Source organism: Aphelocoma coerulescens, chromosome 1, assembly GCF_041296385.1.
Source record: "Aphelocoma coerulescens isolate FSJ_1873_10779 chromosome 1, UR_Acoe_1.0, whole genome shotgun sequence".
Taxonomy (NCBI): Eukaryota; Metazoa; Chordata; class Aves; order Passeriformes; family Corvidae; genus Aphelocoma; species Aphelocoma coerulescens.
The window spans coordinates 3159642-3172919 of record NC_091013.1 but is presented as its reverse complement, the minus strand read 5'-3'; the positions used below and the strand labels follow the sequence as shown (position 1 = coordinate 3172919).

Genomic DNA, 13278 nt, shown 5'->3' with positions numbered 1-13278 from the left:
CCTACTTTAAAGGCGTTGCTGTACCTATTGTTCTACAGATTTGTCAGTCTGTTATTCTTTTTCTTTTTTTAAACTTATCAGTGAAGTGTAAGTCAAAACCAAATAGTGAAATCGTTTTGTTCTTTTATCATTAGTACAGAAAGTCCAAGGGAGAAGCCATATTTGGCATAGTACGAGCCATTAAAATATAAAAGGAATATAGTGAAGGAACACGGGTTTGTTTGGGTTTTGTGGGGGGGGGGTTTGCTGTGATGTAATGAGAGGAAATATGTGGAGAAAGGAAGATGAAATAAAGAAAATTTGTGTTCAGTATTGACCTCAGATACCAACAGCTCTGCTTCACAGACTTACATGAAAGACCCTTCCCACCTTCTGCTTTAAGCTCCATGTGTTCCTTTCTTCACATCCCTTTACCCCCGACATTAATTACTGGAAATTAAAGGCTTCATTTCTGAGATGCCATGAGAATGTGTTACATCATGTGAAATCCAGGAAGATGACCCCATTCACTGCTAAAATTATTGTCACAAAGGTACAAACCTTTGCAAAACTGAAAGAAGCCTGTAATGCATCTATTTTGTAATAATTATTAATGTTTACATTGCTTTATCCCACTTAGAGCTTGATGTTGCCAAACTGCTCCAGCGACACCATTAATATGGATGAGAAAAAGAGATTAACATGTGAATGAGTAATGAAAAGCATTTACTAGGAATAGAACTGGCATCCATATGTAATAAAACCTTGCCAAACACTGTCAGTATTAATAGCTTTGTTTACATTTATATGTGGCCAGACCATGCCGCTATTTTTTCATGATGGTGAGTTCTGACAATTTTTGTATTAGATTTGGTCCAGGAGCTTGCATTTGCAATTATAACACAAAACAGATTTTTAAGTCCCTGTATTTAGGAAAGGAATAACCCACACTGCTTTCTGTCAGCTGTTCCAGGACAGCAGTTTGCTGTTGGAGCCTTCCTTTCACAGCTCTCAGTTTGGGGATACCAAATTATGCCCCTTGTCAGACATTCCTGAATAGCTGAGAAATGCTTCCTATTGCTGGGTGCCATTTCTGTGCTTTTCCCCAGGATGAGCTTCATGGGAGGTTATATCAGATTGTTGAGTTCTGGGTCTTGCAAGGTCAGTGGATTCAGAAAAGCCTGGGCCAGAAATCCTCACCTTTTAAGTGGCCTAAGTTGATCCCAGGGCTGGAGCCCCTCTGCTCTGGAGCCAGGCTGGGACAGCTGGGGGTGTTCACATGGAGAAGAGAAGCTCCAGGGAGAGCTCAGAGCCCCTTCCAGGGCATAAAGGGGCTCCAGGAGAGCTGGAGAGGGACTGGGGACAAGGGCTGGAGGGCCAGGACACAGGGAATGGCTTCCCACTGCCAGAGGGCAGGGCTGGATGGGAGATTGGGCAGGAATTGTTCCCATGGAGGGTGGGAGGGGCTGGGCTGGAATTCCCAGAGCAGCTGGGGCTGCCCCTGGATCCCTGGCAGTGCCCAAGGCCAGGCTGGACACTGGGGCTTGGAGCAGCCTGGCACAGTGGGAGGTGTCCCTGCCCATGGCAGGGCTGGAACAAGGTGATGTTTGAGGTCCCTTCCGCCCCAAACCATTCTGGGATACTCTGATTTAAGATCACTGAGAGGAAGAAGAGGTTAAAGAGGACATAAGGCTGATTCCAGCTTGGGCCATTTTCTTTAGTTGTGCTGACTCCTCAACGTTTTGCAAAGGCTTCGATGGCCAGTGCAGCTTTTGTCACCCAGGGAGGGGTGACCCATGTCCTGCTGTCCTTGCAGACAGGCCAGCCAGGACCAGGGAGGGTGAATGTCAGAGGCTCTCTGACACTCCGTTGTGGAGCTCACATTTATGAGCCTCCACAAAGGGCCCGACCCACAGCAGACAAAGCTGGCAGGAGCTCAGCTATTCCTCCAGAGCCTTCCCAGACCTGTCAGCGAGCACTAACTGATAACCAGCAGGATGGAGTACAGATGAGTGCTATTCAACCAGGGCTAAACTCAGGCTGAGCTTGCTTTGTCCATGAATTTTCCTCCAAAACGTGAAGTTGAAGTCTGTGTCTTGGGCTCATTTATGTTTGTCTTGTTTTGTGTCTATAGTTGTAGGTATTCATACAGCCCTAGGTAATTGGGTTCATATTTCCAGCATTTACCGTGCTCCTCAGGAAGTTAAAATGTTTGTACTTTCCCTTGTTAGGCAACATAATGGGCACCCATAGTGCAAGCAGTGTTTGTTGTCATTAGTAATGCCAATAAATAGAAACCCCTTTTTTTCTTGTTGTTGTTTACATTTACACTTACCCTAAATATCCATAAATTAACTTACATTAGGTGGAGTCATCTTTAATAGGAACCAGAAAAATGTGCTTTGTTTCACTTGTGTGGGGGAGGATAAGAAATAAATCCATTATATAGTGCTTGATGCCTGTTTCAAAAAGGTCCATTAGTTAATGGTTTACAAAGTAAAATAAGGTTTTATTTGCAATCTGTATCAGCTTTCTCCTGTGTAACTCACACTTTAGTGTATTTACTGGAGCTAAGTCTTCCAAAATTAACATTTTGTTACATGTTTTTCGTCTCATGGATTGGGGCAGAAAAGAGGGAACTGTGCATTCAGTAGTGTCAGGTATGGGATGTATTGTGATCATCTGGCCAGGGTGTGTTTGTGCATAAATATATTTAGTTTGGGGCTTTTTTTCCTGAAAAACTCTCATGGACTGCTGAGAAAGAACTCTTTATTTTCCTTCCAGTGCAACATTTTCTTTCTTTATTTCTTACTACACGATCCCTTCTACTTTACTATCCAAGCACATCAAGTTCCCTGCTGTCTCTCAGTGGAGCCAGGGAAGAATCTTTGGGGAACAAGGGACCAGTGGCCATCTCCCCCCACGCCTCCTTGGTCTGCAGCTTTTCCCAGAAAAAGCTGATCAGAAAAGCTTCAGACCACCAAGAGCAAAGGTTTCTGGCATGAGAGGCATGGCAAAAAGGAGAGGTGTTATTCTGGCATGCTTTTGGTCTCACAGAACCAAAGAGGCAGAGGTAGCTGGTTGCAGGTTGGTGGGAGAGTGTGCAGAACACAGAAGGAAGGATGGTAACTGAGGAGTCACTGGGAGCAACCTAGTGGTGATCTTTGCACTCAAATGACATCTGAAAATCAGCAGTAAAAAAGTGCAGATCACTGCCTGAACTCTGTGATTCAATCATGAGTCTCAGGGCACTTGGAGGGCCTGAGATCCCATTCCCGAAGCCCAGGGATTTAGGGGTGATCTCAGTTTTCACAAGCAGTAAGAAGCCAGAAGTACTGTCCCCACCTTTGCACTTGCAGAGCAAACTGTGAATATTAACAGAGTGCCCCCAAGGGCTCACAAACCAGGTGGATAAAAAGAAGGAGAAATGTAGAATCACAGAATATCCTGGGGTCGAAAGAAGCCCACAGGGGTGGAATCCAGCTCTTACCCCTGCCTAGGACATCTGCAAGTCACACCATGGGCCTTAAAATGAACAAACACTGATTTTTAGGGCAGCATGTGACTGCTGGAGCTCGGCAAAGCCCTCTTCCAGCAGCCAGGGAGGGTGGGAGCCTGCAGACAGCCACCCACCCTCCCAGAGCTGGGGAACTCCCATCCCTTTTCTCTCTCCCTTCTCCTCTGCTGACAGGACCACGCGGTTCTGGCCGTCAGCAGCAGATCTGGCAGGAGCACAGCCCACACACGCTGCCTCACGGAGCTCCCTGCCCCGAGTCTGGCTCACCATTCCCCCCACCCTCTGATCCTTGGCCCCCACACTCGCAGCCATGGCCAGCTGGCCCAGCCTCCCCCTCGGCTGCTGTCGGCCCCTGGGCTCACGCGGAGCCTCTCGCCCACCCAGAGCTGGGGATTGTCCCCACAATGGCAGGGAGGAGGTGCTGGGCTCACCCGTGCCCCATTCGATGTCACAGGGCCAGGGTGGCAGGATGGAGTCACACAGTGGGTTACTGTCTTTTCACAGAGTCACTGAGGCTGGAAAAGCCCTCCCAGCCCAGCTGTGCCCAGCTGTGCCCGATGCCCACCTTGTCCCCAGCCCAGAGCACTGAGTGCCACCTCCAGCCCTTCCTGGGACACCTCCAGGGATGGGCACTCCAAACCTCCCTGGGCAGCCCCTTCCAGTGCTTGAATTTGCACCCTTATGCACCTTGTCCACCCTAAGTGGCCCCTGGAGAGGGGGAATTTCCTCAGAATTCTGCTTTTGGAGAGTGCCCCCCCGAGTCTGTGCACTGCTGGAGGACAGTGGGAGTGTGGCAGCCTAGACCTGCTCTCGTGGCTTGTCTCAGGTGGGATGTGTCCCTTAAGGAGTTTCAGCTCTTCCCACATTTTCTGATGGATGTGGTAGCCACAGCACCACCCCAAGCCTGGCCCAGGCACCGCCTCGCTGACAAGACTCAACTCGGGGAAGGAATTGGTGCCAGCAGGAATGCTTGGCAGTGGGGATAGAGGGGGACTGTCCCTCCCTCTGGTGTCTGTCTGGTCTCCAGACAGACATGGTGGCAGCTCTCCCACCAGTGAGGGAGCTGATGGGCCCTGCAGCCCTTGTTGGCCATAACCCCAGTGCTGCCACAAAGAGGGTGGGAAGCCCTTCCCACAGCTCTGGAGTGGGATTTCCACCAGGAAGAGTTGCCATGAGAGGGAGGGAGGTGGCTTGTGGTCATGATGTCCCTGGATTGGAGGCTGTGCCCAGATGTCTCAGCTCCTGGTTCAGTAAGGACCTGGTCTGGGTCCCTGAGGGAGGAAAGGAGGATCCCAGTGGGTCAGCAGGGCCTGGCTTTTGGTTGCTCCTTGCAGGGGCAGCAATTTTTGCTACATCCAGCAGATCTCACCCTCTGCATCACCACTGAGACCCCACAGATCTGAGCTCTGCTTCCCACCCTGCCCTCTCCTCCCTCCCAGCTGCTGGCCAGTGTTCCCAAGTGTTTGGTAGCGTGTGTTTGTGCATCTGCTGTGGGAAGGGTCTCTCCAGGGAGACGTTCCCTTGTCCTCCCATCATGTGCTGACAACATCTGTCCCCATGGGTCCTCACCTGCACCAAGAGCAGTGCTGTGCCTAAGAACTAATGAGACCATTCACCTCCCTGTGAAGGGCCAAGCCCTTTTCCCTTGGGGAATATTGTGCTGGCTGCCCTGCAACGTGGCTGCACTGACCCTTCTCTGGTTTGCAGGAAGCGTTATCGGTGGTGAGCGAAGACCAGTCCCTGTTCGAGTGTGCCTACGGATCACCCCACCTCACCAAGACAGAGATGACGGCCTCCTCCTCCAGTGAATATGGGCAGACCTCAAAGATGAGCCCACGTGTCCCCCAGCAGGACTGGTTGTCCCAGCCCCCGGCCAGAGTCACCATCAAGATGGAGTGTAACCCCAACCAGGTTAACGGGTCAAGGTAATAAGGCTGGTGGTGGCTCAAGAACAGGGGTTTTGTGATGGGTGTGGCTCAGTTGTCTAAATCTTTGTGTTGAGCACCATTTTAGGTGCCTCTGGATATCCTGCCAGGCCACTGCTGCCATCCCAGAAGGCTCCAGTTTACCCTGCCAGCCCTGTTCAGGTGTTCCAGAGGGGCTAAAATGGTGCTACAGGCACAGACTTCTCATAAGCTTGTGCAATACCTTTCCTTTGACTGTGGATAATTTTTGGATGTGAATTTGCTTTGCACACCAGGTGAAAGAGCACATATTAAAGTTAATAAAATGGGGATTTGCCGTAGCCTGGAGCAGCACCATTGATCCATTGAAGGCTGTGGTGTGTGTGATCTAACACTGCATGGAAGTTGTCAAATCCAGCCATTTGGGCACTTGCCTTTGCTCCAAATATAACCAAACAGGGAAACATTGGAATTCAATTCATGTAATGGCAGAGGGAGTGAACTATTGATCTTTACTTTTGTATTTACTGTAGAAATAATGCCAAAAAGTGGAGCTGGATTTAAGAACTCGGGCTGAAAAAGGAACATAAATATGGAGGCAGGCAGGGGAGTAGAAAGGAGCAGGAAAATTAATTACTCAGCTCAACAGGCAGTAGCCACAGAGTGTCTGTGCATTAACTGTTGTCTCAGGACATTTTTTTAGGAGTGTCACTATAAAGGAGACCTGAATAAATTAGGCTGACAGGGTATTGCAGTGGATTTTTGGATGTTGACTGGTGGCTTTCCCAAGCTTAGGAGCGCCCTGTGGGACATCTGACAAAACACAATGCAGATTTGTATTTTTTATTTTCAAGGAAACTATCCAAACAAGTGCTTTCCTGTTTAAAATGCCTGCCTGTCTTTAAAACAGTTTCCCTTTGGTGTTGCTGAAGGGCAAAGGTCCAGAAGAGTCAGTTGCTGACAATTGTACCAGTGGAGCCTGTGCTTCACATCTCTCTGTCACAAACACCTGCATTTTAATCTCATCTCCCAGGATCAGTTGTTCAGGAAAACCTCAGCCCTGGGCTCTGCGGTTGCTGTTCACACTTGCTGTGCTGATGTGACGAGCAGCACAAGCAGGGCAAAGTGGTCTGACAGCTTATCACACCTCCTCTGTTCAGTGGTGAGGATGGAAATTGTGCTGAAGTCAAATCAGAATTTCCAGTGAGTAGTCAAAGATTTGAGATACGTAGAAATAATAGGGGTGAGCTGAAGTTACAAAGAATTGGAGGAGGTCTTCTTGTAAGGCTGCTTATTCAGAAGTTCAAGTGTCTTTTATTCAGTGTCTTTTTAATTTTTTTTTGTGCTAAGCAAATGCAGAGGTATAATCACAAATGAAATATTGATTCAATATCTGTCTTACCTGCTTCCTAAAATTGCCTTTTAAGTATTTGTGCTGGCTTTTCTGTAAGAGAACTGATCACCGTTTCCCTCAGTGTAAATTCCTTAAGGTGCATTAGAGTAGATAATTATTATTAGATAACAATGTTACTTGTTGCTGAGAGGTTTAGGCTGGAGAGCAGGGAAAGGTTCTTCCCCCAGAGGCTGCTGGGCACTGCCCAGGCTCCCCAGGGAATGGGCACGGCCCCGAGGCTGCCAGAGCTCCAGGAGCGTTTGGACAGCGCTGCCAGGGATGCCCAGGCTGGGATTGGTGGGGGGTCTGGGCAGGGCCAGGGGTGGGACTGGGTGATCCCTGTGGGTCCCTTCCAACACAGGATATTCTGTGATTCTGTAATTTCTCCTTCTTTTTTGCTGTTTTCTGTTAGTGCATGCATTCACTGAATCGCTCAGGATGATGCTCTGGCTCCCTGCAGTCAGTAGACAGGAGGTGGCTTTGGTTTCAGCTGCCAAAATTCCCCTTTGTGTAGAGAGGTGTCGGCATTTCCTTCAGAGGTGTCTGCAGTGTCCTCATAAAATGCTTGTGCATGTGGAGAGGGACCCTTCATCAGGAACTGGAGTGCCAGAACAAGGGGGAATGGCTTCCCAGTGCCAGAGGGCAGGGCTGGATGGGAGATTGGGCAGGAATTGTTCCCTGGCAGGGTGGGCAGGCCCTGGCACAGGGTGCCCAGAGCAGCTGGGGCTGCCCCTGGATCCCTGGCAGTACCCAAGGCCAGGCTGGACATTGGGGCTTGGAGCAGCCTGGGATAGTGGAAGGTGTTTGTTTATTAATCTTGAATTCTTTTACAGCCTTCCCTGTTGAAAGTGCAGTGCAGAGTTCCTAACTGGAGACAACAAAGAAAATTTGTACTTTGCTACACCTCCTAAGTCATGACTTGCTGAAAAAGAAACAAATAAAATCACTTGAAAGCTACAAAAAAAAAAAAGATTAGCCCAACAACAAAAAATACTGCATGCATATATTGCATGTTCATACTATACACAAAAATAATTTAAAAAAATCTAATTTAAAAACACTTTATTTCATCAGAGACGTTTTATTTTATAGGGCCTAACTCATGCCTGAAAAAATAGATCTTAGTACTACACTTTTAATGGAGAAACTAACACTGCCAAGCAACAAAAATAAATATGTTGTGGCATTTCTAAACCTCACATACACGTGTGTATGTAATATGTAGTGTTATTACACTCTGGGAATTGGAATGTGGTATTCCTGCCACTTTTAGGGGGAAAAAAGTGCGTATCAGATAGTGCTACCCTGCCTTTCTGTAGGTTACTTCGCAATTTCTTTTCTGCAGAAGCCTTCCTCACCCTCCTCTTTTGCAGTCCACAAACTTATTTCCTTAAATGATATTCAGTGATAATATTTCCTCAGTTCTTAAAATGCTTTGTATGTTAAATATTAACACAAGCAGTACCTGGAGCGCTTAGAGCTGCATTTCTTTTTTAGTAAAACTGTACCTGCTCTGTTTAGACCCATTTTAAAACCTGTGGTCATCCCAGAGGAGTCTAAAATATGACCCCACATTGCAGAGCCATGCAAGTGCTTCCTCGAGGATCTCCAGGGTATCCTCTGTAATTGCCTTCCCTCGTGGGCACCTGAGTCTGAATAATTCAGGATGCAAAGCAGGGAATGAGATCCCACAAAGTGGTGGCCAGGGAGAAGTTAACATTGCAATTTTTTACTGTCCAGCTCTCCCTTCTCCCTGTGTCAGTGCTTCCTGGCCATATATTCTGTCCTTTGGAAGAGGGTATAACATTTTAGGAGCATATTGAGCCCCTTAGCTATCCCCAATTAAGCACCCACTCAGAGAAGAAATGTGCCCCCTCTGCTAGAACTTTCCCCAGATACACTTTGGCTGTAATTGCCCTACGTTAAATTTCAAAACATAAGGGTCTCAGAGCTGGCATTCCTGTGAATACCAAAGAAATGCCATTAGAATGAAATTAAAGGGTTATTTTCAGTGTGCTGCATGGGGATTAGCTACCCACTTTTCTTTAACAATAACAGTATTTTTCAAGCTAAACCCCGCTGCCAGCACCACAAAATATAGCCTGGGGGCTTACCTTAAATTAAATAAAGCAAGAAAAGTTTAAATTAAAGCTGTCATTTACCTGGCTGTTGTTGCATATATAATTCAGGTTGTCACAGGTATCAAATTTAGTTTCTTTAAATACATTATGTTGGTGCAGCCATTCTGTTCCTCCCAGGTACATAAATCTAATGAGACCCTTTGTGCCACCCTACAGTCAATCTTTCACCTGAATGTAATAATCCTGTTTCCTGCTATTTATTGCTCCTGGGTCAGGCCAAAAGATTCACCCTGTAGTATAAATCTGGAGGTTGCATATGCCACACTGGTACTTTGCTGTTTATTGTTCTTTATATATTTTATCAAATTAGGCACGAGCAATTCTGCCACAATGAGTGCAATTCATGTCATGCATTTAAGGAGAAATTCACTCTGTGGAAATGTTCTCATGAGGCTCTGGGTACTGCTCAAACAACACTTAAATCCATGGATTTCCCAGTGATCCTGGAATACACTCACCCATGGGGCTCTGCCGTGCCCATGGGTGGGACTACACAAAGGTAGCTTGGAATAATAACATTTACTGTAGGTAATCCATCTTTTTCAGGCGGGCTGAAGTGGAACACAGAGTCTTATTCAGGCCACAGATAAATTTCTCTTGCCATGAGCAGCATGATGATTTCATTGAAGAAGTATTTTGAAAGTTAACTGCAGTGAAAGCACAGCAGAAGCTTTCCAACATCAGCTTGGCTGATAGAGAAGTTTTAAAGAAATGCCAGAAATAATTAGTTGTCCTTAGGATTTAATCATGTGCAAAATGTTGATTTAAGTGCTACCAGTTGTTGCTTGAAAACCATTTGAGAATGAAATTATCACTTAATACATCTTTTGTGCTGGCTCTTTGGGGAAATACCATTTTTCTCTGCATGTAACTGCCTGAATTTTCATCAAAGAGCCTCTGTACTCGCTGGGTTCAGTACATCTGACACACAGGAGGACTTTTCAGAGTCCAGGGTGAACTTGAGTTTTCTTGCTGGTGTTTTTTTTTTCTTTTCCCCTTGATGTAAAGTCTCCTAAGGAGTAGATTTTTTGAGCTGTACGAGCCAGCAAATTGGAATGGGGAGCACTTGAGGTACCTTGCACTATCGAGATGTGTGACAGCTGCTGTGCCCAGGCACTGGGGAGGGAGAATTCTTCCATGTGGAACTCTGTATTCCAGCAGATCCATCCAGCTCCCAGGATCCAGACTGGCAGCCTTTAAGCTGTAGGAGGCACCTGTGCGTCATGATGTGATACTGGTGGGTCTAATTAGAGTCTTTAAGCAGCTCCACAGAATCACAAAATCACTGAATCACAGAATTGTTGGGGTTGGAAGGCACCTCTAGAGATGATCCTTGTTGCCAAGGCAGGGTCACCTGGAGCAAGTGACACAGGAAGGCATTCAGGTGGGTTTGGAATGTCTGCAGAGAGGGAGACTCCATGTTCTTCCTGGGCAGCTGTTCCAGTGCTCTGCCACCCTCAAAGTAAAGAAATTCTTCCTCCTGTTGAGGTGGAACTTCTCATGGTTCAGTTTATGGCCATCGCTCCTCATCCTATCACTGAAAATTCTGGCCCCATCCTCTTGACTCCCACCTTGTGAGTGTCCAGCATGGGGAGGGACAGGGCTGATGTGCAGCCCTCAGCCTGACATCCCTTGTTTTCCCAAGGCACAGCTTTTTCCACCCCTGGAGCACAACCCCGCGGCGGGGGCACGGTGCCACGTCCCTTCCACATCTAGTGGCACACCACCGACATCCAGCCCTGGGATTCCTGAGAAACCTCAGCTCAGACTAAACAACAAGCCTGCCCCAAACCCCCCAGCAGGCCCTTGAAGGTCTCCAGCAGAGTCAGCCCCTGCAGCAGCCCAGGGCAGAGCTGGGAGATGTGTCCTAAGAGGATGATTTTCCCTATTGGAGCTGCCTGGGTAAAGTATTATTAATTTTGGGTAAAAAGATGTTGGTTATCTCAGACTAATAATCCTTTTTCCCAAAGACTGGGTGGTTGGTGGAGTGGCTGGCTACCAAGGTGGAAAAATGGCAAAGTCAGGGATATGTGACTGCTTCAAGAAGCTCCTCTTTGCTTTGAAAATCCACCAGCTTAACACGAGCACTTGCGTGTGTGGGCATGGTTTGGCTCTGTTCTTGAGGCAAACGTTGCCAAGGAGAAAAACAAACTCAGCTCACTAATACTACAGCTATTTTATTTTTTGGGAAGCTTCTTGGGGGGTGCTGGGCTGGCAGGTGCTAAATAAGAAGTTTTCCACTGTGGGATAATGGGCTCATTCAAAATTATCATGGCGACACTCACGATTGACCACTGACTTTCCAGCAACCAAAGGCTTTCAGGTGGGCAGTGAAATATAAAAATAGTCTTCAAATAATGACATAGGAGCCCACAAGAGTTGTGATTGCTGTCATTATTTAGGACTATTGCCATCATTGCTTTTGATTTGCTGTACAGGATTTACTGTGTCCAGAGCGCTTAATTAAGAGCTGGGGGTGAGTTTTCTCCTCTGCCCCGTCATTAGTGGGTGTTTCATTTTGATCAGGGCAGCATCAGTGGGGGTGTTCGGTATTCAAAGTTTGGGAATAGCTTTTTAAGACAAAACAGAAGGTAAGGAAAAGTGGCTGATCATGGGCTTTAGCATTTTGCACCCTCACAGCCCCTTAGTGCTAATCATGAAAATCAGCAGACATTCCACAGACAGGGGGGATTATGGTTTCCATACAAGATGTCACTTCTGTTTATGCCTGGCATGCTCTATTTTCCTAACTTTCTATATGATCCCTGCCCACAAAAGAAGGCACGTGTGGTTTGGGAAGGGCCTCATCTCCTGGTATTTCATATTTTACGAAACCACACATACAACAGCCTTACAAGCTCTTGAAATGAAATACAATTTGAGAAATGTAATCCATTACCATCATAATAGAATTTCTATAAAAATAATAAAAGAAAAACAAAAGAAAATAGGTCCTGAAAGTTATAGGCCAAGTGGGAAGTCGTTGTGGCTTTGGCCTAGCTATCACCATGTCAAACCTCAGCCTTGTCCCAGGCAGCAATCTAATTTTAAATTATGTATATACAGAACATCATTTCTTAGCTTTGGCTTTTCGTGACCCCCTTCCCTGCTTTCCCTTTCTTCACTCCAACCTGACACGTAAGAAATATTGAAGTGTTTGCACTAATGGAGAAATGACAACGTGCAGTCAAACTTAAACCAGCTGTTTCCCCACACTGTGAGCACAAAGAGCCAGGCTGGGAATATTTATAGCTTGACTGGCCTCTAGTGAGCCAGATGCTGACTGCCTTCATTTGCCACCATGGCCTTGAGGCTCAAGGCAGCTGTGGGTTGCAAGATAGCTGGGGAAAGCTAAGGGGAAGAAAATAAAAAAGAAAATTAAAAGATTGAATTAGCCAAAGTTATTGTTTAATTGGAGATGGATGGTTGCTGTGTGTACAGCTCAGTAAAAAAGCACCTTCTGTTTTGCTCACAGAAAGCCAAAAACTCTGTGTGCTGTCATGGGAGAAAGGAACCAGAGGTGCCTCCAGGTGACATTTCTGAGTGACCCTGGGCTAGCCCCACGTAACCCTGAGCACCCACCGAGCCCAGGGCACCCCACACAGAGGTGTTTGCCCCTGTTTTGGGTGCTCTGTTTGCAGGGGAATGCCCCCTTCCCTCCTCTCCATGGCCATGGCCTGTTGGGGCTGCTGGACCATGCAAAGCCCTACATGGAGCAGAGCAGTGCCATGACTTGAATAGCCCAGGGGAGGCTACAGTTTTCTTTTTTCTTTTCTTTTGTCTTCTTAGGACTGCTTTTGACACCTTATAGCAAAGATTAGCTGTGGCTTCAGCAGCAGTTTAAGCAGCTTTAGCCAGTGGTGTGTTTCTGAGGGACTTCCCTGCCTTCCACAGACCTGGCAGCTTGTTCCCACCCTGGCCATCCCTTTTCCAGTTACTCACCCCTTTATTTACTTCTTTGTGTACAGCTCCCCAGCCCAGTACACTGAGCAGTTGGGCAGGAGCCTGTGGGAGCACCCCAGGGAGATTTTGACCAGTGTGAGTTTTCTGGCATTTTCATGCCTCTGTTGTGCTGGACTTCTCTGTGGGAAATTTTGCTCTCACAAGAAGTCTTGGAAGGGAGTCCAGAGGAGGCACCAGGATGAGCAGAGGGATGGAGCAGCTCTGCTGGGAGGAAAGGCTGCCAGAGCTGGGATTGTTCAGCCTGGAGAGGAGAAGCTTTGGGGTGAGCTCAGGGTGGCCTTGCAGGGCCTGAAGGAGCTGCAGGAAAGCTGGAGAGAGACAATTGCCAAGGGCTGGAGGGCCAGGAGCCAGGGAATGGCTTCCCAGTGCCAGAGGGCAGGG

The 13278-nt window shown here is 47.3% G+C and overlaps 1 protein-coding gene across 9 annotated transcripts in view; it reads left to right on the top strand.

The window, feature by feature from the left end:
• The window catches only part of ERG (ETS transcription factor ERG), a 135748-nt gene that overhangs the window by 100588 nt on the left and 21882 nt on the right, over positions 1–13278 (top strand). For 8 of the 9 annotated variants that reach the window (XM_069013138.1, XM_069013066.1, XM_069012987.1 and 5 more), the window contains one exon: positions 5204–5421. In XM_069013138.1, the coding sequence (XP_068869239.1) occupies positions 5204–5421 (218 nt within the window). Of the gene's footprint in view, positions 1–5203; positions 5422–10240; positions 10319–13278 lie in introns of those variants that run through there. The other variant, XM_069013355.1, reaches the window with a different exon arrangement.